We start from the raw sequence: 26124 nt of genomic DNA on the forward strand, positions 1-26124 counted from the left end.
CTCACTGCAAAACACAGACACTCCCCAAGCTCTTTTCCTCCAAACTGCAGCTCTCTGGAAACACACAGACACACACAAGCTGCTTTTCCAAACTGAAACTTCAAAATGGCTGACCTAAAACCCAGCTCCACCCACACTCTGACATCACTGCATTGTCTTAAAGGTACATTGCGTAAACCTCCATTTCTTAAAGGTACTCTCACATGACACTCTTTAGGCTCAAACGGCAGCAAAATTTATATAAATCCTGTTTAATTAAGTATTTTAACACAGCCTTAAGCGATCATGGTCCAGACTTTAGAGCGGGATTTACGGGCTGTTCGTGCTGATGGGAAATTCGGGTCCACGCCGGCACACGGGTTTCCCGGCGATGAGGGATGCTGTGAACGGGAAATCATGTTGACAACGGCGGGTCTGGCAAATCCCGCTGGCAGGCTGCCACCCCGCCGAAAAACACGTGGCGGGGTGTCAGTAAATCCCCTCCAAAATATTAACTTTGATATTTGAATTTCAATTGAAATTGGAGAGTAACATTTGCTCATTTTGGTGTGCCAAATGAAGTACTTTACACTTTGGGAATTAATATAGTTCTTCATCTATCAAAAGAAACATTGCTGATTGGTCTCATTGGCTGCCCTGTGTACCTCCAGAAACAGCAGCGAATGTTCAAACTGGATTGACAGCTCATGTCACAGTTCCAGATGGTCTAAGGCCATCCAGGAATCTAAACTAAAGTAAGTTATTTCTTTCTTTAAATAGATGTTCCTTGATTTTCATTGGTGTGATTTTTGAAATGAAACAAATGTCTTTCAAGAATGTGTTACGAGGCACAGTGAAGGAGGTTTAATCTGCGATCACCACACAGAGAGCAGAAAATCTAACTGGGGCCAAACCCAAATCTTGATGTGAGGAACTCTGCAGGCTAACAGGGTTTGCGATGGTCTAATGCTGATATGACGCCTGGGTCACTGCTGATAGGTCTATCCAATTTCCTTAATATTCATTTGCACCTGGTTATTTCCGAGGGCACTATGAATGAATAGTTGATGCAGAATGTGAGTCACACAATGGCCAATCAGGGCAGATGTCTCTGGTTAAGGATTTTAGTCAATCATGTTTATTTTGGTGACAAACACCACCAGAGGCGAATGGCCAAGATGGTTGCTCTGTAGTGTATACAGGAGGTGGAGGGAAGTGGGGTTGGTCAAGGTGAGGGATTTGTATTTGAAGGAAGGGTTCGCCAGTCTGGAGGAGCTAAGGGAGAGGGTAGAGCTGCCAAGGGGGAGTGAGTTCAGGTATCTACAGGTTAGAGACTTTGCACGAAAGGTCTGGAAGGGGTTCCCTAGATTGCCGGGATACACCCTGCTGGAGCAACTGCTGCTTCCGGATGTGGAAGGGGAGGGAAGAATTGGGGATATATATAAGTGGCTGGGGGAGCAGGGAGGCGAGCGGGTGGTGAAGATCAACGAGAAATGGGAAGCGGAGTTGGGAATGGAGATCAATTGGGGAGTATGGAGTGAGGCACTGCGAAGGGTAAACGGGACCTCCTCTTGTGCAAGGATGAGCCTGATACAGTTTAAGGTGGTGCACAGGGTGCATATGAGTCCGGCAAGAATGAGTGGGTTCTTTCAGGAGGCAGCAGATGAGTGTGAGAGGTGTGGGCGGGGGCCAGCGAATCACACGCACGTGTTTTGGGGTTGTGAAAAATTGGGAAGATTCTGGGCGGGAGTGTTCGCGGTCTTAGCCAGGATAGTGGAGGAGGACCCGGACCCTTTGGTGGAGATATTTGGGGTCTCAGAGAAGCCGGAGCTCATGGAGAGGAGGAAGGCCGATGTTGTGGCCTTCGCCTCTCTGATTTCACGGTGACAAATTTTGCTGGAGTGGCGGTCGGCATGGCCACCGGGGGTAGCAGCTTGGTTGGGTGACCTGTATGACTTCCTGCGGTTAGAGAAGATAAAGTATGAGTTAAGGGGCTCAGCAGGGGAGTTTGAGAAAAGGTGGGGGATGTTTGTGACCGTGTTTGAGGAGCTGTTCGTCGCAAGGGGGTGGTGGTGGTGGGGGGGGGGGGGGGGGGGAAATCTGTACAAACTGTACCGTTGATTGTTGGGAAGAATGTTTCCCGGGGTGTTTATCTGCTGTAACCTACTTTGATACAAGTTTGAATAAAATGCTTTTTAAAAAAAAAAAGATGGTTGCTCTGTTGACCATGTCAATAATGGTGAGCCATGTCACGACAGAGAAAAGCATACTCATAGAGCGAAACATGTGCCCATGCATTTTCTAAAGTCAACTTCTTTGCTTCCAATTATTGGCCTGGTTTCACTACCAGCCTGTCCCAATCAGAGAGCTTCTCCTTTCTCAAAGAGATAGTAGCCCAATCTTCCTTGTCCAGATTGTCAGAGATGGTTTGTACGTCACATGATGCATATCAGGACCCCATGGAGGTCCTCAGGAACAGACATACCAGGGAATTGCCCAGGCAGCTCAAACTTCCGATGGACCTGGCTTCCTCCCAGTGTCTCTGGCCCTGAGTTTAGGGTGGAATTTTGGGCATGATAAGCAGGACTCCAAAAAAGATCAGCCATGATCTCATTGAATGGCGGAGCAGGCTCGAAGGGCCAGATGGCCTACTCCTGCTTCTAGTTCTTATATATCTTATTAGCTGTTTACAGACTCTGGAAATGTTTAACAGTTTCATATCAGATCAAACAGCTGAGTAACAAGTTACTCCACAACAGACTCGCCCAATCATCCCCCCGCCCACCCCCCACTGTGAACCGGACACCTCTCCACCATCCAACAATCCTTCCAACTCGACTACACCACCAACCACCTAACTGATCAGCCCCGATCACTTGGTCACACCCTCAACCACCCAAAGAACCTCTGACCCACTGCAACTACCCCCTGACCACCCGGCCGCCATCCAACTACTCTATGACCCAACTACAGAATCGTCGAACTGATCACTTAAAGCTTGAGCATAACTCCTCTACGATTCGACTGTCCCACAACCTGACTATGTCCCCGGACAACTGACCACATAACTCCTCTACGATTCGACTGCCCCACAACCTGACTATATCCCCGAACACCTGACCACATAACTCCTCTACGATTCGACTGTCCCACAACCTGACTATGTCCCCGAACACCTGACTACAAACAACCACCTGGCAATCAAAGACAGAAAGGAGAGATTGAAATCCTGGATGTGGATCCTTGGTGAAGGCATCAAGAGAAAGCATTGTTTGGGAGAAGATTCCAAGGTGTGTTTTTTCTGAGAGTGGAGTTTGGAAACATTTGTGTGGAAGTCAGAGTTTCAATGAGAACAGCTGACTGATAGTGTGACAAATATCTGGGGGTTTTGATGAGAAATCCGCAGAAGTGGTTTAGGGCGGAATCGGTCACTTGGTTTCAGAGTGCGGTGTGTCTGATCACAGTTGGCCTGTTGGTTCATATGCACTGGGTACTTACCAAAACATTAGAGTATAAGTTAGATTTAGTAACTTGTGTTATCCTTGAAAATCTGAGCACATCTGTGAAGATATAGGTGGGGTGAAGGAATATTGTGTTATAGTCAATCTTATCATGTTTAATAAATGTTTTATTCTTCCATTGAAAGTTAATTGGCAGTCCTATCACTCTGTTCACCCCCATCTGTAAATAAAAATTAATAGCTACGGTCTATTGCGCCAGGTTTCCATTCTGGCACCTGACCGGCCAGTAGAAAAATCAACCCGGATTGTAACAAAACCTATTCACGATCACCCATTCCCCCAACCAAGGGTAATTTATGCCCATAAATTTTTGATCTGTCAAACATTCGTTGACAGGACTCACCGAATATTTTCAGATCCCAATCCAGAAATCAGTTTATCCGCAGCCACCAATCGGCGTTCCATAATTTCTGCTTCTTCTTGGAGCTGTTGTTTTTCTCTCATTGCAGCTTCGTAGCGATCACTCAGGGCTTGAAGCTCACTCTGTATCGCTGCCAACTCTGCCTGAATCTTCTCCAGATCACGTTTGCTTTGATAGTAATTACGCTCTAACCGGGCAACCTACAGAAAGATTAATATGTCCACTTGAGTTTTATTCCACATTCAGCAGGCCAACAGCCCGGGAGACAGATATTGGGCGGGATTCTCCGATAATCGCCGCGATGGCCGGTACCCGGCGCCAAAAACGGCGCAAATCACTCCAGCGTCTGGCCCCCCAAAACACAAATTCTCTGGCCCGGAATGGGCTAGCAGCGGCGTGACGCCATTCGCGACGGGGGTCACCCGTCATGGACGCTGCCCCCCCCCCCCCCCCCCCCCGAGACCCGTCAAAATGCCCGTTCGCAGCGCCGAGGTTCCAGGAGCGCGACATCGAGGCGCTCCTGGACGCAGTGGAGCAGAGGAGGGAGGCCCTGTATCCCGGACACGGAATCGAACCTGGGACCCTGGAGCTGTGAAGCAATTGTGCTATCCACAATGAATGAATGAATGAATGAAGTCGCTTATTGTCACAAGTAGGCTTCAAATGAAGTTACTGTGAAAAGCCTCTAGTCGCCACATTCCGGCGCCTGTTCGGGGAGGCTGGTACGGGAATTGAACCGTGCTGCTGGCCTGCCTTGGTCTGCTTTAAAAGCCAGCGATTTAGCCCTGTGCTAAACCAGCTCAATGCTACTGTGCTGCCCCATAGAATTCTTCTGCCAAAGACTTCTCATGTCCCCTCCTGGCTCTTCTTAGCTCTCTCTTTAGGTCCTTCCTGGCTAACTTGTAACTCTCGAGCGCCCTAACTGAATCTTCATGTCTCATCTTTACATAAGCCTCCTTCTTTCTCTTGACAAGTGTTTCGACTGCTTTAGTAAACCATGGTTCCCTTGCTCGACCACTTCCTCCCTGCCTGACAGGTACATACTTATCCAGGATACGCAGTAGCTGTTCCTTGAACAAGCTCCACATTTCCATTGTGCCCATCCCCTGCAGTTTTCCTCTCCATCCGATGCATCCTAAGTCTTGCCTTATCGCCATTACCGGCTGGGCCAGTGGGCACGGGACAGGCTGATAGCCGCCCAGTTCACTGACTAGGGGGGCGTGGGAATTGCCGAGCATGGGCACGGACTGCACACCACTGCACCAGCCGATCACCCGAACCCCCCCACCCACCCACCACCAACCACCCTCACCCCACCTGCATGCATACCACCCCTCCATTGCACATCCACCTGCAGCACAACGGGCCGGGCTCACACGGTCGCCGGTGGAGGCATGTCTATTGCAGGCCATGGAGGATGATGACGACCCGCTCTGCCATAAGCTCTGGGCTCTACATCATTGGACAATGTCTGACCTATGGCCACAGTACCACTCTCCACCCGGACCGTCCCTGCATGGTCCCGTCGTCTGCCCGGGGGGGATGGCGAGGGCGACCCGGGGGGGAAGGGGGCAGACTCACCTGAGGCCGACGTTCTATCACCCCTCACACACACTCTGGCGCTCACTTCACACCTCACCCCCGCGCGCATCGGACAGAGCACAAAGGCACCTTCTGTAGGTGTGAAAGTGATTTTAATAACAAACCGGTCATACACGTGCCCTAGCGCCTAAAACTCGTCTGTGCCCTGCACCCGTGCCAACTTACTCAATGTCTGATTGTTTGGAATTACGGGCCCTTTGACTACGTCTACGTGGTTCCCCAGACGGTACAGCAGAACTGGAGGTGGACTCCTGTGATTCCTGCCCTCTGACTCGGGATCCCTTTGGCGGCCGTTTCCTGGGGCGTCCTGGCCTAGATGGGCCAGGCTGCGGCCCGGGCGACTGGGATGGCGAGCTGCCAGCCTGTCCAGCCCGTTGCCCACCAGATGCACCTAGAACGGAAAGGGGGGGGGGGGGGGGGGGGTGCGGGGGGGGGTCCAGGGTGTTGCGGTGTCCGGGACCTCCCATACAGCGGGACCCAGAACAGGCCCCAGCACCTCCTCCTCCCTCGGGGTGCCCGATGGGCCCCGGGCCTCTACATGGGTTGGGGATGCGAACGGATCGACCATCCAACGCCCCCCCCCCGACACCTGGCGCTTCCAGTCCTGGAGGCCCGTGCTGGTATCAACAAGGGTCTGCAAGTTTGCAGCCATGGAGCTCAGGGAGTTGGCCATCCCTGTCTGTGTCTGGGCGACGCTGGCCAGCACCTGGGCAATGGCACCGATGGCCTGCTGAGACTGGGCCACGGCGTTGAGCGCCTCTGCCATCTGCCGCTGGGTCTGGCTCATGGCTGCCTGTGAGAGGGCAGCCAGGTCCTAGGCCACAGACGCCGCCTGCACGGAAAGCCCCAGGCCTCGCAGACTGCTCCCTATGTCTGACACCGTCGCACCCATTGCCTCCACCGCGGATGCCACCCTTGCGGTTTCGGCTTGGGTGGCACGTATGACCGGCACCACTCACAGCTCCTGGACGCGGGTGGACTCCTCCACCTTCGTCGGCAGCTGCCGCAAGTCGGCTGTCACCCCCTTGGATCGTCCCTTGGTCCGTGACTGCATCGGGTCTATGGGAGGGTGTGGTAACTCCAGGAACCCGAGAGGGGGCCGATGGTTGCTCGCGCCGGGATGCCCTCTGACCGCCCAGCCCCTCGGCTGCCCTTGCCTCCACCTGCTGTACCGGGACGGCTGTGTTGTGCGCACCAGTGAGTGTACCAGAAGCCTCATCGCTAAAGTGCCCAACCGAGGTGAGTGTCTCTGCGATGGTGGAGGGTGTTGGAGACAGCAGTGGCGTTGTGTCGTGTCCTCATCCGACACGAAGTCCATGGTCCCCTGGAGTGGTGGTTCTTGTCCACCTGTCCCCTATGTGTCAGTGTCCTGTGTGCCAGTGTCCTGGGTGGGGGTGTCCTGGGTGGGGGTGTCCTGGGTGTCGGTGTCCTGGGTGGGGGTGTCCTGGGTGGGGGTGTCCTGGGTGGGGGTGTCCTGGGTGGGGGTGTCCTGGGTGGGGGTGTCCTGGGTGGGGGTGTCCTGGGTGGGGGTGTCCTGGGTGGGGGTGTCCTGGGTGGGGGTGTCCTGGGTGGGGGTGTCCTGGGTGGGGGTGTCCTGGGTGGGGGTGTCCTGGGTGGGGGTGTCCTGGGTGGGGGTGTCCTGGGTGGGGGTGTCCTGGGTGGGGGTATGTCCTGGGTGGGGGTATGTCCTGGGTAGGGGTATGTCCTGGGTAGGGGTATGTCCTGGGTAGGGGTATGTCCTGGGTAGGGGTATGTCCTGGGTAGGGGTATGTCCTGGGTAGGGGTATGTCCTGGGTAGGGGTATGTCCTGGGTGGGGGTGTCCTGGGTGGGGGTGTCCTGGGTGGGGGTGTCCTGGGTGGGGGTGTCCTGGGTGGGGGTGTCCTGGGTGGGGGTGTCGTGGGTGGGGGTGTCGTGGGTGGGGGTGTCGTGGGTGGGGGTGTCCTGGGTGGGGGTGTCGTGGGTGGGGGTGTCCTGGGTGGGGGTGTCCTGGGTGGGGGTGTCCTGGGTAGGGGTATGTCCTGGGTAGGGGTATGTCCTGGGTAGGGGTATGTCCTGGGTAGGGGTATGTCCTGGGTAGGGGTATGTCCTGGGTAGTGGTATGTCCTGGGTAGTGGTATGTCCTGGGTAGTGGTATGTCCTGGGTAGTGGTATGTCCTGGGTAGGGGTATGTCCTGGGTAGGGGTATGTCCTGGGTAGGGGTATGTCCTGGGTAGTGGTATGTCCTGGGTAGTGGTATGTCCTGGGTAGTGGTATGTCCTGGGTAGTGGTATGTCCTGGGTAGGGGTATGTCCTGGGTAGTGGTATGTCCTGGGTAGTGGTATGTCCTGGGTAGTGGTATGTCCTGGGTAGTGGTATGTCCTGGGTAGGGGTATGTCCTGGGTAGGGGTATGTCCTGGGTAGGGGTATGTCCTGGGTAGGGGTATGTCCTGGGTAAGGGTATGTCCTGGGTAGGGGTATGTCCTGGGTAGGGGTATGTCCTGGGTAGGGGTGTCCTGGGTAAGGGTGTCCTGGGTCGGCTGCGACGGGGGCCTGTGGCTGCCCCCCTCGTCGCTGGGTGTGGCCCGCTGTCATCGCCCCACCCGCACGAGATGGGGGTGTCGTCTCCCTGCTGCGCCCGGTCTGTCCCTGGCTCTTGGCCACCCTGGAACGTCCTGGGGGCGTGGTGTGCCCGATGGGCCGGGTCTCTCCCTGTCTTGTTGCCGGCCTGGGGACAGTCGGCATCCGCGGGGACGGGTGCCTCGACATTTGGTCCTGCAATTCCCATACCAGCCTTCCCGAACAGGCGCCGGAATGTGGCAGCACGGTAGCATTGTGGTTAGCACAATTGTTTCACAGCTCCAGGGTCCCAGGTTCGATTCCGGCTTGGGTCACTGTCTGTGCGGAGTCTGCACATCCTCCCCGTGTGTGCGTGGGTTTCCTCCGGGTGCTCCGGTTTCCTCCCACAGTCCAAAGATGTGCAGGTTAGGTGGATTGGCCATGATAAATTGCCCTTAGTGTCCAAAATTACCCTTAGTGCTGGGCGAGGTTTCTGGGTTATGGGGATAGGGTGGAGGTGTTGACCTTGGGTAGGCTGCTCTTTCCAAGAGCCGGTGCAGACTCGATGGGCAAAATGTCCTCCTTCTGCACTGGAAATTCGATGATAATCAATGATAACCCTGAAGCTTTCTATAGATATGTCAGGAATAAAAGACTAGGGTAAGAGTAGGGCCAGTCAAGGACAGTAGTGGGAAGTTGTGCGTGGAGTCCGAGGAGATAGGAGAGGTGCTAAATGAATATTTTTCGTCAGTATTCACACAGGAAAAAGACAATGTTGTCAAGGAGAATGCTGAGATTCAGGCTACTAGACTAGAAGGGCTTGAGGTTCATAAGGAGGAGGTGTTAACAATTCTGGAAAGTGGAAAATAGATAAGTCCCCTGGGCCAGATGGGATTTATTCTAGGATTCTCTGGGAAGCTAGGGAGGAGATTGCTGAGCCTTTGGCTTTGATCTTTAAATCATCTTTGTCTACAGGAATAATGCCAGAAGACTGGTGGATAGCAAATGTTCAAGAAGGGGAGTAGAGACAATCCCGGTAACTATAGACCAGTGAGCCTTACTTCTGTTGTGGGCAAAGTCTTGGAAAGGTTGATAAGAGATTGGGTGTAAATCATCTGGAAAGGAATAATTTGATTAGAGATAGTCAACACGGTTTTGTGAAGGGTAGGTCGTGACTCACAAATCTTATTGAGTTCTTTGAGAAGGTGACCAAACAGGTGGACGAGGGTAAAGCAGTTGATGTGATGTATATGGATTTCAGTAAAGTATTTCATAAGGTTCCCCACGGTAGACTACTGCAGAAAATACGGAGGCATGGGATTCAGGGTGATTTAGCAGTTTGGATCAGAAATTGGCTAGCTGGAAGAAGACAAAGAGTGGTGGTTGATGGGAAATGTTCAGACTGGAGTCCAGTTACTAGTGGTGTACCACAAGGATCTGTTTTGGGGCCACTGCTGTTTGTCATTTTTATAAATGACCTGGAGGAGGGCGTAGAAGGATGGTGAGTAAATTTGCAGATGACACTAAAGTCGGTGGAGTTGTGGACAGTGCGGAAGGATGTTACAAGTTACAGAGGGACATAGATAAGCTGCAGCGCTGGGCTGAGAGGTGGCAAATGGAGTTTAATACAGAAAAGTGTGAGGTGATTCATTTTGGAAGGAATAACAGGAAGACAGAGTACTGGGCTAATGGTAAACATAGAACATAGAAAACACAGCACAGAACAGGCCCTTCGGCCCACGATGTTGTGCCGAACCTTTGTCCTAGATTAATCATAGATTATCATTGAATCTACAGTGCAGAAGGAGGCCATTCGGCCCCCTGAGTCTGCACCAGCTCTTGGAAAGAGCACCCTACCCAAACTCAACACCTCTACCCAACACCAAGGGCAATTTGGACATTAAGGGCAATTTATCATTGGCCAATTCACCTAACCCGCACATCTTTGGACTGTGGGAGGAAACCGGAGCACCCGGAGGAAACCCACGCAACACGGGGAGGACGTGCAGACTCCGCACAGACAGTGACCCAAGCCGGAATCGAACCTGGGACCCTGGAGTTGTGAAGCAATTGTGCTATCCACAATGCTACCGTGCTGCCCTTAAGAACAAATAAATCTACACTATATCATTTTCCCGTAATCCATGTACCTATCCAACAGCTGCTTGAAGGTCACTAATGTTTCCGACTCAACTACTTCCACAGAAGATTCTTGGCAGTGTGGATGAGCAGAGAGATCTCGGTGTCCATGTACATAGATCCCTGAAAGTTGCCACCCAGGTTGAGAGGGTTGTTAAGAAGACGAACGGTGTGTTAAGTTTCGGAGCCATGAGGTCATGTTGCAGCTGTACAAAACTCTGGTGCGGCCGCATTTGGAGTATTGCGTGCAATTCTGGTCGCCGCATTATAGGAAGGATGTGGAAGCATTGGAAAGGGTGCAGAGGAGAATTACCAGAATGTTGCCTGGTATGGAGGGAAGATCTTATGAGGGAAGGCTGAGGGACTTGAGGCTGTTTTCATTAGAGAGAAGAAGGTTAAGAGGTGACTTAATTGAGGCATACAAGATGATCAGAGGATTGGATCGGGTGGACAGTGAGAGCCTTTTTCCTCGGATGGTGATGTCTAGCACGAGGGGACATAGCTTTAAATTGAGGGGAGACAGGATTGGAGAGGGGAGACAGATGTCAGAGGTAGGTTCTTTACTCAGAGAGTTACTCGGACGCAAACGAGAATCCAGGTTGGTATGTTGCCTCCCTGGTGCAAGGGTCAAGGATGTCTCGGAGCGGCTGCAGGGCATTCTGGAGGGGGAGGGTGAACAGCCAGCTGTCGTGGTGCATATAGGCACCAACGATATAGGTAAAAAACGGGATGAGGTCCTACAAGCTGAATTTAGGGAGTTAGGAGTTAAACTAAAAAGTAGGACCTCAAAGGTAGTAATCTCAGGATTGCTACCAGTGCCACGTGATAGTCAGAGTAGGAATGACAGGATAGCTAGGATGAATACGTGGCTTGAGAGATGGTGCAAGAGGGAGGGTTTCAAATTCCTGGGACATTGGGACCGATTCTGGGGGAGGTGGGACCTGTACAAATCGGACGGTCTGCATCTGGGTGGGACCGGAACCAATGTTCTCGGGGGGGGTGTTTGCTAGTGCAGTTGGGGAGGGTTTAAACTAATGTGCCAGGGGGATGGGAACCGATGTAGGAAGTCAGTGGGGACAGAAACAAAAGGCAGGAAGGGAGAGTGTGTAAAGCATGACCAGAGAAAGCAGGGCAGAGAGCAAGGAAGGTCTACATTAAACTGCATTTATTTCAATGCAAGGGGCCTGACGGGCAAAGCGGATGAACTCAGGGCATGGACGGGCACATGGGACTGGGATATTATAGCTATGACTGAAACATGGCTAAGGGAGGGGCAGGACTGGCAGCTCAATGTTCCGGGGTACAGATGCTATAGAAAGGATAGAACAGGAGGTAAGAGAGGAGGGGGAGTGGCGTTTTTGATTAGGGAGAACATCACGGCAGTACTTAGAGGGGATATATCCGAGGGTTCGCCCACTGAGTCTATATGGGTGGAACTGAAAAATAAGAAGGGAGAGATCACCTTGGTAGGACTGTACTACAGGCCCCCAAATAGTCAGCGGGAAATTGAGGAGCAAATATGTATGGAGATTACATATAGCTGCAAGAATAATAGGGTGGTAGTAGTAGGGGACTTTATCTTTCCCAACATTGACTGGGACAGCCATAGCATTAGGGGCTTGGATAGAGGGAAATTTGTTGAGTGTATTCAGGAAGAATTTCTCATTCAGTATGTGGATGGACCGACTAGAGAGGGGGCAAAACTTGACCTCGTCTTGGGAAATAAGGAAGGGCAAGTGACAGAAGTGCTAGTGAGGGATCACTTTGGGACAAGTGACCATAATTCCATTAGTTTTAAGATAGCTATGGAGAATGATAGGTCTGGCCCAAGAGTTAAAATTCTTAATTGGGGCAAGGCCAATTTTGATGGTATCAGACAGGAACTTGCAGAGGTAGATTGGGGGAGACTATTGGCAGGCAAAGGGACGGCTGGTAAATGGGAGGCTTTTAAAAATGTGTTAACCAGGGTGCAGGGTAAGCACATTCCCTTTAGAGTGAAGGGCAAGGCTGGCAGAAGTAGGGAACCCTGGATGACTCGAGATATTGAGACTCTGGTCAAAAAGAAGAAGGAGGCATATGACGTACATAAGCAACTGGGATCAAGTAGATCCCTTGAAGAGTATAGAGATTGTCGAAATAGAGTTAAGAGGGAAATCAGGAGGGCAAAAAGGGGACATGAAATTGCTTTGGCAAATAATGCAAGGGAGAATCCAAAGAGATTCTACAGATACATAAAGGGGAAAAGAGCAACTCGGGACAGAGTCGGGCCTCTTAAGGATCAACAAGGACATCTATGTGCAGAGCCACAAGAGTTGGGTGAGATCCTGAATGAATATTTCTCATCGGTATTCACGGTGGAGAAAGGCATGGATGTTAGGAAACTAAGGGAAATAAATAGTGATGTCTTGAGAAGTGTGCATATTACAGAGGAGGAGGTGCTGGAAGTCTTAAAGCGCATCAAGGTAGATAAATCCCCGGGACCTGATGAAATGTATCCCAGGATGTTGTGGGAGGCTAGGGAGGAAATTGCGGGTCCCCTAACCGAGATATTTGAATCATCGGCAGCCACAGGTGAGGTGCCTGAAGATTGGAGAGTGGCAAATGTTGTGCCCTTGTTTAAGAAGGGCAGCAGGGAAAAGCCTGGGAACTACAGACCGGTGAGCCTAACGTCTGTAGTAGGTAAGTTGCTAGAAGGTATTCTGAGAGACAGGATCTACAAGCATTTAGAGAGGCAAGGACTGATTTGGGGCAGTCAGCATGGCTTTGTGCGTGGAAAATCATGTCTCACAAATTTGATTGAGTTTTTTGAGGGAGTGACCAAGAAGGTAGATGAGGGCAGTGCAGTAGACGTTGTCTACATGGACTTTAGCAAAGCCTTTGACAAGGTACCGCATGGTAGGTTGTTGCAGAAGGTTAAAGCTCGCGGGATCCAGGGTGAGGTTGCCAATTGGATTCAAAATTGGCTGGACGACAGAAGGCAGAGGGTGGTTGTAGAGGGTTGTTTTTCAAACTGGAGGCCTGTGACCAGTGGTGTGCCTCAGGGATCGGTGCTGGGTCCACTGTTATTTGTGATTTATATTAATGATTTGGATGAGAATTTAGGAGGCATGGTTAGTAAGTTTGCAGATGACACCAAGATTGGTGGCACAGTGGATAGTGAAGAAGGTTATCTAGGATTGCAACGGGATCTTGATCAATTAGGCCAGTGGGCCGACGAATGGCAGATGGAGTTTAATTTAGATAAATGTGAGGTGATGCATTTTGGCAGATCGAATCAGGCCAGGACCTACTCAGTTAATGGTATGGCGTTGGGGAGAGTTATAGAACAAAGAGATCTAGGAGTACAGGTTCATAGCTCCTTGAAGGTGGAGTCGCAGGTGGACAGGGTGGTGAAGAAGGCATTCGGCATGCTTGGTTTCATTGGTCAGAACATTGAATACAGGAATTGGGACGTCTTGTTGAAGTTGTACAAGACATTGGTACGGCCACACTTGGAATACTGTGTGCAGTTCTGGTCACCCTATTATAGAAAGGATATTATTAAACTAGAAAGAGTGCAGAAAAGATTTACTAGGATGTTGCCGGGACTTGATGGTTTGAGTTATAAGGAGAGGCTGGATAGACTGGGACTTTTTTCCCTGGAGCGTAGGAGGCTTAGGGGTGATCTTATAGAGGTCTATAAAATAATGAGGGGCATAGATAAGGTAGATAGTCAACATCTTTTCCCAAAGGTAGGGGAGTCTAAAACTAGAGGGCATAGGTTTAAGGTGAGAGGGGAGAGATTCAGAAGGGCCCAGAGGGGCAATTTCTTCACTCAGAGGGTAGTGAGTGTCTGGAATGGGCTGCCAGAGGTAGTAGTAGAGGCGGGTACAGTTGTGTCTTTTAAAAAGCATTTAGTTACATGGGTAAGATGGGTATAGAGGGTTATGGGCCAAGTGCGGGCAACTGGGACTAGCTTAATGGTAAAAACTGGGCGGCATGGACTGGTTGGGCCGAAGGGCCTGTTTCCATGCTGTAAACTTCTATGATTCTATGATTCTAGTAGTAAGGGCGTGGAATGCCCTGCCTGCAACAGTAGTGGACTCGCCAACACCAAGGGTATTCAAATGGTCATTGGATAGACATGGACGATAAGGGAATAGTGTAGATGGGCTTTAGAGTGGTTTCACAGGTCGGCGCAACATCGAGGGCCGAAGGGCCTGTACTGCGCTGTAATGTTCTATGTTCTATGTCCAGCCCCTCGTCCATGTCCAGCCCGTCTGTCCTGACCATCTGGGGAGGTCTGTGCCTTGTCGTGTTGCTCCTCCCCCTCCTCTGCCTGCGGAACATCACCCCTCCCCTGGGCTATGTTATGCAGGACGCAGCACACCACAACGATGCCCGGTCCGCACGGAACTGGATGTAGCCGTCCGCAACCACACACAGACACACACACCCACTCCCCACCCCCCCCCCCCACCCACTCCCCACACCCCCCCCACTCCCCACATCCCCCCCCCCAACAGCCCACCCCCCCCCACTCCCCACACACACAACCCCACTCCCCACATCCCCCCCCCACTCCCCACATCCCCCCCCCAACACCCCACCCACTCCCCACCCCCCCCCCACTCCCCACCCCCCCCACAACCCCCCCCACTTCCCACCCCCCCCACTCCCCCCCCACTCCCCACACCCCCCCACTCCCCACCCTCCCCCCAACATCCCACACGCCCCCACAGCCCCCCACTCCCCACACCCCCCCCAACACCCCACACCCCCCCACTCCCCACACACACACACACACACACACTCCCCACCCCCCCCACTCCCCACCCCCCCCACACACCCCCACACCCCACCCCCCCACACCCCACCCCCCCCACACCCCACACACACACCCCCCCACTCCCCACACCCCCCCCACTCTCCACACCCCCCCCAACACCCCACACACCCCCACTCCCCACACACACCCCCACCCCCCCCACTCCCCACACCCCCCCCACTCCCCACACACACACCCCCACTCCCCACCCCCCACACACACACACCCCCACTCCCCACACCCCCCCCACTCCCCACACCCCCCCCACTCCCCACACCCCCCCACTCCCCACACACACACACCCACTCCCCACACACACAGACCCACACCCACTCCCCACACACACACACCCACTCCCCACACACACACACCCACTCCCCACACACACACACCCACTCCCCACACACACACACCCACTCCCCACACACACACACCCACTCCCCACACACACACACCCCACTCCCCACCCCCCCCCACTCCCCACACCCCCCCCACACCCCACACCCCCCACTCCCCACACACACACCCACACTCCCCCACTCCCCCCACACACACACCCACTCCCCCCACATCCCACACCCCCCCCACTCCCCACACACACACCCCCACTCCCCACCCCCCCCACTCCACACACACACACACCCCCACTCCCCCCCCACTCCCCACCCCCCCCACTCCCCACACACACACCCACTCCACCCCCCCCACACACACACACACACCACTCCCCACTCCCCACCCCCACTCCCCACACACACACACTCCCCACCCCCCCACTCCCCACACACACACACTCCCCACCCCCCACTCCCCACACACACACACACTCCCCACCCCCCACTCCCCACGCACACACCCACTCCTCCCCCACACACACACACACACCACTCCCCACCCCCCCCCACCCCCCACACACACCCCCACTCCCCACACACACACCCACACTCCCCCCCACTCCCCACACACACACCACTCCCTACCCCCCCACACCCCCCCCCCACTCCCCACACACCCCACTACCCACACACACACCCCCACTCCCACCCCACTCCCCACACACACACCACTCCCTACCCCCCCACACTCACACACCCCACTCCCAACACACACACCCCCACTCCCCACCCCCCCACTCCCCACACACACACACTTCCCACCCCCCCCCACACTCCCCACACACACCCACTCCCCCCCCACACACACACACACCACTCCCCACCCCCACACACACCCCCACTCCCCACACACACCCCCCCACTCCCTACCCCCCCACACACACACCCCCACTCCCCCCACTCCCCACACACACACCACTCCCTACCCCCCCACACACACCCCCCCACTCCCCACACACCCCACTACCCACACACACACCCCCACTCCCACCCCACTCCCCACACACACACCACTCCCTACCCCCCCACACACATACACCCCACTCCCCACACACACACCCCCACTCCCCACCCCCCCACTCCCCACAGACACACACACTCCCCACCCCCCCCACACTCCCCACACACACCCACTCCCCCCCCCACACACACACACCACTCCCCACCCCCACACACACCCCCACTCCCCACACACACACCCCCACTCCCCACACACACACACCACTCCCTACCCCCTCCCACACACACACCCCCACTCCCCACACACCCCACACCCCCCCCACTCCCCACACACACCCCCCACTCCCCACACACCCCCCCCCCACTCCCCACACACACCCCCACACCCCCCCCCCCACTCCCCACACACACCCCCACACACACACCCCACTCCCCTCACACACACACACACACCCCACTCCCCCGACTCCCCACACCCCCCACTCCCCACAATCCCCCACACACACCCCCACACGCGCGCACTCCACACCCACACACACACAAACGCACACACCCCACTCCCCACACCCCCCACTCACTCCCCACACATACACCACTCCCTACCCCCCCCACACACACACCCCCACTCCCCACACACCCCACTCCCCACACACACACCCCCACTCCCCACACACACACTCACTCCCCACACACACACCCCCACTCCCCCCCCACTCCACACACACACACCACTCCCTACCCCCCCACACACACACCCCCACTCCCCCCACACACTCACTCACTCCACCCCCACACTCCCCACACACACACCCCACTCCCCCCACACACACGCACCCCCCCCCACTCCCCACACCCCCCCCCACTCCCCACACACCCCCCTCTCCCCACACACCCCCCTCTCCCCACAATCCCCCACACACACCTCCACGCGCGCACACACTGCACACACGCACACCACCCCTCCCCACCAGCTGCGGCCGCGCCGTCACTTCTCCGGCAGCCACCCCACCCGAGACCTACCTCATCACAATTGGTTGACGCCATTAAATAGGTGGTTTAATTTACGGCGACGTGACCACGGGAGAATCCGGGCAGCCCCGGGGCTCAGAGCGTCGCGCCGGTCCTCGCCATTCTCCGAGGCAGGCGGCGCGATTCGCGTCAGCTGGAATTTTTGGGGGCCGGAGAATTCGGCAGCCGGCGGGGGTGGGATTCGCGCCGACTCCCCGGCGATTCTCGGGGGTCGGAGAATCCCGCCCATTAAATCTGATGGCCATCAAAGGTCACTGTTTGATAAATGTACAAGAAACATATGATTGCAGAAGCCACAATGCCACCGCCTTTGCGAAGAGTGATACGTACCTTTTCTCGTTTTGGTTTGATTTCTCTAGCCACATCACAATAGCCCATGACAGCTTCAACAAACTTTAACATTCCAGCCCCTGCTCTGCTAATCGCCTGCATTTCATCCAATGAGGTGTTCAGATTCTTCAGAAAACCTACAAATGCAAACATTATTCATAATGTTATGGGCGAGGCGTTTTCAAAACCCCAAAATGGATCATGGAGTTCAACCAACCTCTCCCTTTAATGGATTTGTTGCTTTTCCGAGCACACGGCTTGTTCCCTAGGTGTGGGATTACAATTATGGACACGTGGTTTTTAAACACAAAACACTGTTTATTCCATGAACTCAACTTGACATCTTAAATAAACATCGGATCTCTTGACACCCCTTACTTCAAAGATAACTCAGAAAATATTGCAACAGTAAATAATTCCTTAAAACGTTCCTTCAAATTTCCAAGAGACTTAACACCTTTAAACAAAATCACATCAGGTTAAAGGCTTCACTATTATGAGTTTAAATCACCCAAATGATCCAGAGATCATTTTATGGCAGAGGTCACAGCAAATCCAGCTCACTGCAAAACAAGCTGCTTTTGAAAACTTGCAGCTCTCTGGAAACACACAGACACACACAAGCTGCTTTCTCAAACCTGGCTTTCTCCCTTCAAGCACTCACAGTAAACCAGAACTTCTCAAGCTGCTGTCTCAAACTGGCTTTCTCCTTTTAAACTGCTCTCAGCAAAACCAGCCAGGCACTTATAAATTGCAAAACCCAACTGCAAAATGGCCGACCTGAGCTGAGCCCCACCCACTCTCTGACATCACTGTTTTCTGAAAGGTACATTGCTTAAACATCCATGTCTTAAAGGTACCCTCACATGACGCCTCCCCCAAGAAGAAAAAACCCCCATCAACTTCAAGATGGTTTCATTTTTCACTTTTGCACCATCCACTAAGAAATGTACACAGTAAATATACCTTTCCGTTTTTTTTTTTTTAAACAACACATGCAAACAGGTACAATAATATAGTCCATTTTTCTTTGTTCTTCTTCCTCCAAACAAAATCCTTCTCGATTGACAGTCTCTTTGAACAAAGTCTCTGCACGATCCATCCATTCCTCCACTCCTCGGCATTTCTCTTTAGAATCAGATACTTTAGTTCAATCTGACTACAGACTCCCTTGCAATTCTCCAATACAGGAGCATTGGTGATCACAGCTTTCAGGCAGTCAAATGCCTGTTGAAAGTCCGCTGTCCATTGAAATTTTTTACGTTTCTTCAGCAATTTCATCAGTGGAGTAATCGCGCCACAAAACCTTTGCACAAAGGTTTGATCAAATCCACTCATGCTAAGAAATCGCATTATTTCCCTTTGTCTTGAGGGTATCGGACACTCCGCAAGGAAAGTGATTCGGGCTTCTCCAAATTCACTTTCGGCTAGGTTCATCACCAAACCCGCCTCCTGAAGTCGATCGAAGAACTCCATACAATGTTTTAAATGTTCTTTCCATGTCTGGAAGTTGGAAATAAAAGCAGATTGTCCCACTTTCTCAATGCAATCCTTCCAACGTGGGACAGAATAAGAGTCCGTTCTTGTAACCATTCACCGTTCTATAGTCCACACAGAACCGTTGGGTACCGTCTGGTTTAGGTACCATCACTATGGGTGAGCTCCATTGCCTGCAACCCACTTCAATTATGCCATTTTTAAGCATACTCTCAATCTCTCTGTTAACCTGTGCCAATTTTAAAGGGTTAAGTCTATATGGATGTTGTTTGATCGGAACAGCATTTCCCACATCTGCATCATGTATAGCCATTTTAGTACTTCCCAATTTATCTCTACAAACTTGCCCATGTGATATCAATAACTCTTTCAGCTCAGTTTGTTTTTCCTCTGGAAGGTAACTTAACAATTCATCCCAATTTTTAAGAACATCCTCATTTCCAATTTAATTTGAGGTTTGTCAAATTCACAGTCATCTGGATTTGGTTCGTCACTTTGAGTTAGAATCATTAAACCCTCCTTTTTCTCTTCTTCCCTTTCAAAGTACCTTTTAAGCATATTCACATGACACACTCGGTGAGTCTTCCATCTATCTGGCGTTTTACCACATAATTCACCTCACTTAATTTCCTTTCAATCTGATACGGTCCACAAAACCTAGCTTTTAAAGGCTCCCCTACCACTGGTAACAACACTAAACCTTTATCCCCACTGGCAAAGCTAGGAACTTTGGATTTCTTGTCCACTACCCGTTTCATTACATTTTGTGCAACTTTCAAATGTTGCCTCGCCAATTCACCTGCTCTATTTAATCGTTCCCTAAAATTTGACACGTAATCCAATAATGTAATTTCCGATTTCTCACCCACCAATTTTCCCTTAATCAATTTAAGTGGTCCTCTTACCTCATGACCAAAAATTAGTTCAAAAGGACTACATTTGGTGGACTCATTAGGTGCATCCCTAATTGCAAACAATACGAATGGAATTCCTTTATCCCAATCCTCTGGATAATCTTGACAATACGCCCTCAACATTGTCTTTAATGTCTGATGCCACCTTTCTAACGCTCCCTGCGATTCTGGATGGTACGCAGTTGATTTAAATTGTTTTATTCCTAAGCTATCCATAACTTCTTTGAATAACTTTGAAGTAAAATTCGTGCCTTGATCCGATTGAATTTCTGTGGGTAGTCCATATCTAGTAAAGAATTTAAGTAACTCCTCCACAATCCTTTTAGCTGTAATATTACGCACTGGAATGGCCTCTGGAAACCTAGTACACACATCCATTACAGTCAAAAGATATTGATTCCCACTTTTTGTTTTAGTAAGCGATCCTACACAATCGATTCGGACTCTTGTAAAAGGTTCCTCAAATGCTGGAATGGGTATTAAGGGCGCTGGGTATTAAGGGCGCTGATTTTATCACTGCTTGATGTTTCCCTATCACTTGACATGTGTGACATGATTGACAAAATTTAACTACATCTTTATGTAGTCCAGGCCAATAAAAATGTTTCTGGATTTTAACTTGAGTTTTCCTTATCCCCAAATGACCTCCCACTGGTACCTCATGTGCAACTCGTAACACCTCCTTTCTATACCCTACCGGCAATACTACTTGATGAACTTCTGCCCACTTTTCATCCGCCTGCATATGTACAGGTCTCCAGTTTCTTATCAAGACATCACTTTTACGGTAATAACACTCTGGTATACTCTCAGATTCCTCTTCCGTATATGCTTTCTGATATATCCATTTTATTTCTACATCTTTCTGTTGTAACTCCGCCAATTTTCCTGAACAAAAAATATCCACCTCATCCTTCACCTGTTCTTGTTCTTTTTCAACCATCTGATCAAAAATCGTTTCTGATAATTGCACTTCAACTTCATCTTCACTCTTTGGTTTCTCCTCTTGTCTTAACCTGCGACTTTGCGACCTTGTTACCACACAATCCGGAAAAATCCCAGGATATTCGTCTTTCAACCCTTCAGTTGACTGATTTTCCACTGGCTTATCAACCACAGTAGGCATCACTCCCACCTGCGATCCAGCTATATCATTACCCAAGATAAACTGTATTCTTGGAAAAGATAGTTTATCTATTACTCCTACTCCCACTTCACCACTCTTCACTGGACTTTCCAACCTTACCTTATATAATGGAACGCTACTCCTCTCACCCTGAATTCCACATATCACCACCTTTTCTGGCAACATTCTTCCCAAACTACATAATTCCTCATCTCTTACCATTAAAGATTGACTAGCCCCTGTACCTCTTAAAATTGTGACTTCTTTATCTGCTCCTCCTGATACACGAGTAAACTTTACCCACACAAGTAAATTCTTTAAAGACATCTGGCACCTTCTTAACAATTACTTCTTCAACAGGCTGTACAATCGTTTGCACCTCCTTTGCTTCCCTTGGGCTTTCCTTTACCACTAACAAACCCCACTGTCTTATCCTGTTTTACCACATCAGCCTTTCCAGTGCTTTTCTTCAACCACCAACACTGTGACTTTACATGGCCTAGTTTATTACAGTGAAAACATTTGAAACTTTTCATTTCTTTTCCACCCTCCTGCATTTATTTTTTAATCTGAGGTACTCTCTCTTTATTGTCTCCCATCAGATCACCTTTACCTTTACCACTTGAGTATTTCTCATGTCCCAGTTTCTATCCCTCACCGGCTGAAACTGATGTCGGAAACCAATCTTTGATTTATGAACTAATTCATAATCATCTGCCATTTCCGCTGCTAATCTCGCAGTTTTAACCCTCTGTTCTTCCACATGGGTTCTCACTACATCAGGAATTGAATTTTTAACCTCCTCCAAAAGTATAATTTCTCTGAGAGCTTCATACGTTTGGTCTATTATCCACCGATCAAAATTACTCTGTTTGAGCCTTTCAAACTCCATGTAATGTTTGACAAAATTCTTTCCTTAAATTTCTAAACCTTTGTCTGTAAGCTTCAGGCACTAGCTCATATGCACTTAAGATGGATTTCTTCACCTCCTCATAAGTTCCAGATACCTCCTCCGGTCGTGATGCAAACACTTCACTAGCCCTACCTACCAGCTTTGTTTGAATCAGTAACACCCACTCTTTCTATGATAGACAGCTGCTCACCACATCAAAGGAGCTAACTGGTTTCAGTTCCTCTTCTCTCACAGCAAGGGTGGAAGCGGCAATGTGTCCATGCCCTGACGCCCTTGACCCTGCCTTGCAGTCCACCGCACCAGGTGCAGGTTTCACTGTCTGGGTGTAGGTGCCATAGTGTCAAGGGGCGGTGCATCATTGAAAATGCAAGGGTGGTGTTGGCTGAATGGGGAGGGGCTGATGGGGGTGGCTGGGATAGTTGGGTAGGGGGATCTGATCACTGTCATGTGAGTGTGGTTTTGGAGGAGTGACCATTATTCCTGTGGTGGTGGTGGGGGGAGGGGAGGGGGGGAGGGAATGCCTCTCCTTGCCAGTGGGGGGAGGGATCAGGATTTGCAGTATGGGGGGTGGGGTCCAGCTGATGGACTTTGTGATTGGTCTACCCACTCAAAACGCCCGACAGCAGAATTCCAATGGAATGTGGCGAGCTCTCCACCATGTCTAAATCTGTATTGTTAAGGAGTGAGACTCGCTCTTGGGTACCACCTCCACCACGGCTTTGGCGTGATTCTGATAGCGGGAGCACTCGACGCCCGAACGGAGAATCCAGGCAGTCTGGCTACAAAGGTCAAAAGGAATCCTGACTCATATTCAACACCTCAAGATTCCAAACCTGGGAATGTACATCCTTTATCGCAGGAGAAGAAGTGGGAGAAGTCATCCCCCAAGCTGCTAGAACCTGTAATATTGCCCTTAAAGAGTCTGCTTTAATTCCTGAAACAACAGTGCCAGGTGAGACATCGGTAAAGTAAAGCAGGCTCAGATAGAAGAGTTTCATTTCTGTAGGATCGACACAAAGCGATGCAGATTCTCTGCGAAAGTACAATCACGTATGTCCTTTAGCCTCTCCATCTATACACTGTTGTGGATAGTCTGAGTGGCCATAAAGATCGAGTATCAGTGAGGGCGAGTGTACAGTCTCAGATTGTCATAAAAAGCCAACAGATTTGTCCTTTGGGGAAGGAAATCCCTGATATACTCCAGTCCCACACCAACGAGGATTTTACCTCAATTGTATCAAATCGTTAGAGATAGGTAATAAATAGCAACCGTGCCAGCAACGCCCACATCCTGAAACTTAATAAAATAAGTGATCTCTGCAAGGTGGATGGAAGGTTACCCAGAGAAGCGGCTGGATACCTTCAAATCAACAATGGTCTTTTTTACAAGATTCTTTGTCACAAAGAAGGTCAAGGGGTACAAAAGCCCCACCACCCAGACTTCATTCGTTGCAGTTATTGATCATCCATACTGACCCTGTACAAATAAAGTGCCCTCCATTAACCCCACCGTCACTTGTAGTGTCAGCAGAGGAGGAAAGCGGAGCAGCTACCACACCATCACAAACTGTGCCTTCCATTAAATTTAACAGCAATATCCCAATATCTGTTTGTTTAAGTTACTGCACCCTCTGTCAATACTGAAGACAGGTCAACTTCTAATTTAAGCAGTTACCTTTCACGGTTTTGACTTGATTCTGCCCAATCGCATCACAGTCCATTTCCATCAGAGCCTTCAGGAAGTTTGCCTCTGACATCATGCCTTTGGCTGATTTCCAGTTAATCTCTTTATAGCCTCTCATGACGAGGATGCATTCACAAACCGTCTGGACTTGTCTCGGTGGCTTTGCAAATGACCTTTTTATGGCAAAAACAGAAAAATTAGTAAATTTTTCAATAAAATAGTGCCAACAGGTTCGAATCCATAGAATCCCTACTGTAGGAGGCCATTCGGCCCATTGAGTCTGCACCAATGCTTGGAAAGAGCATCTCACCCAAGCCCCATCCCAGCCCCATTACTCCTTAACCATCTAAGGGGCAATTTTATCACGGCCAATCCACCAACTTGCCCATCTTTTGGACTATGGGAGGAAACCGGAGCACCCGGAGGAAACTCACGCAGACACGGGGAGAACGTGCAGACTCCGCACAGACAGTGACCCGAGGCCGGAATTGAACCCTGGTCCCTGGCACTGTGAGGCAGCAGTGCTAACCACTGTGCTGCCCTCAATTGCTCAAAGCGAATTACCTTTTAATTCTTCACATTCTGATTTTATTTTGTATTGAGAAGTGCAGGTTTAATCATTTTAAATTAAGTTAAAATCGGTACCTTGCTTTCCTACCAGCTTAGGGGAAAATGCATAACTTACTGACATCCCATCCATCACATTACATCCATTTAGTACAGCTAAACATTCATTATTTATTAGGCACTGCAGATGTCTGACTCCAATTAAAATCAATACGTTTACCAGAGAGGTTCCCAGTGGTTGCTTTACCGTAAAAGATACCTAGTGGTCGGTTATCACTTCTGTCGTTTCGTAATTTTCCCTCACAGTCTTACAACTTGCAAATTGCTGGAATTCTGGCAGAGTCCCAGCAAAATGGGGGTTTCTTTGCCGGGATTTTAAAAGGTATAATTCCTTGTTTGGCTTGGGATTACGGAATTTAAAGACAGTGAGTGTAAGGGGCTGCTGTTTTCTTTCAGCTGTTGTTATTCTTGTCAGTTTAAACAGTGAGTGATTTGTAAAATGGCTCATCAGTGGCGAAGGGTTCCTGGGTGTTGAAGAGGTCACTCTGGGTGCTTTACAAAGGGTGGTTACAACAAACCTTTTCGATTTGGCAGACAAGCTGCAGCTGACTTTACCTGCAGGGGTGAGGAAGATGGAGATAATAAAATGAGAGCTCAGCTTTTAAATTTGGGAAAAACACAGGCAGAATCTATGGAATTGGCTAGAATCCAGTTACAAATGAAACAGTTGCAACATGAGTTGAGAAATACCAAGGGACAAAAAACATTAGTGGGCGTCATATCTAGACCCCCAAACTGCAGTGGTGAGGTTGGGAATGGCAATAAACATGAAATTAGAGATGCATGTAATAAGGGAATATTGGTGATCGTGGGTGATTTTAACCTTCACATAGATTGGGCAAATCAAATTAGCCTCAATGCCGTAGAGGAGGAATTCCTGGAGTGTATACAGGATGGTTTTCTTGACCAATATGTGGAGGAACCAACTGAAGAGCAGGCCATCTTAGACTGGGTACTGTGTAATGAGAAGAGAATCATTGTCAATCTGGCTGTATGAGACCCCTTGGGGATGAGCGACCATAACATGTAGAATTTTTTATCAAGATGGAGAGTGAAGTAGTTAATTCTGAGACTGGGGTGCTGAATCTTAATAAAGGGAACTGTGAGGATATGAGGCATGAGTTGACCTTGATAGATTGGGGAGAGTTACTTAAAGGGATGACAGTGGATAGACAATGGCAAACATTCAAGGAACGCATGAGGGAACTACAGAAACTGTTCATTCCTGTCTGGCACAAAGGCAAATGGGGTAGGAGGGCCAATCCATGGCTTACAAAGGAAATTAGAAATAGTATCCGCCCCAAGGAAGAAGCATACAGATTGGCCAAGAAAAATAATAGGTCTGAGGATTGGGGGCAGTTTAGAATTCAGCAAAGAAGGACAAAGAGATTGATTAAGAAGGGGAAAGTACAGTACGAAAGGAAGCTTGCAGAGAACATAAAGACTGACACTAAGAGTTCCTATAGATATGTGAAGAGAAAGAGATTGGTAAAGAGAAATGTAGGCCCCCTACAGACAGAAACAGGGGAATGCATAATAAGGGACAAAGAAAGGGCTGAGCAATTGAATACAAACTTTGGTTCTGTCTTCACAAAAGGACACAAATCAGATCCCAGAAATGTTGGAGAATGAAAGGTTTAGTGAGAGGGAAGAACTGAGGGAGATCAACATTAGTAGTGCCATGTAAGAGTGTCTTTAAGAAAT

The 26124-nt window shown here is 50.5% G+C and overlaps 1 protein-coding gene across 4 annotated transcripts in view; it reads right to left on the reverse strand.

Moving 5' to 3' along the window:
- dnah10 (dynein axonemal heavy chain 10) overlaps nucleotides 1-26124 on the reverse strand; it is a 704002-nt gene that overhangs the window by 228255 nt on the left and 449623 nt on the right. For all 4 annotated transcript variants that reach the window (XM_072511049.1, XM_072511141.1, XM_072510964.1 and 1 more), the window contains 3 exons: nucleotides 23785-23966; nucleotides 17660-17796; nucleotides 3844-4061 (listed from right to left, as the gene is read on the reverse strand). In XM_072511049.1, coding sequence (XP_072367150.1) covers nucleotides 3844-4061; nucleotides 17660-17796; nucleotides 23785-23966 — 537 coding nt within the window. The remainder of the gene's footprint in view (nucleotides 1-3843; nucleotides 4062-17659; nucleotides 17797-23784; nucleotides 23967-26124) is intronic.

Source organism: Scyliorhinus torazame, chromosome 1 (genome assembly GCF_047496885.1).
Source record: "Scyliorhinus torazame isolate Kashiwa2021f chromosome 1, sScyTor2.1, whole genome shotgun sequence".
Classification (NCBI taxonomy): domain Eukaryota; kingdom Metazoa; phylum Chordata; class Chondrichthyes; order Carcharhiniformes; family Scyliorhinidae; genus Scyliorhinus; species Scyliorhinus torazame.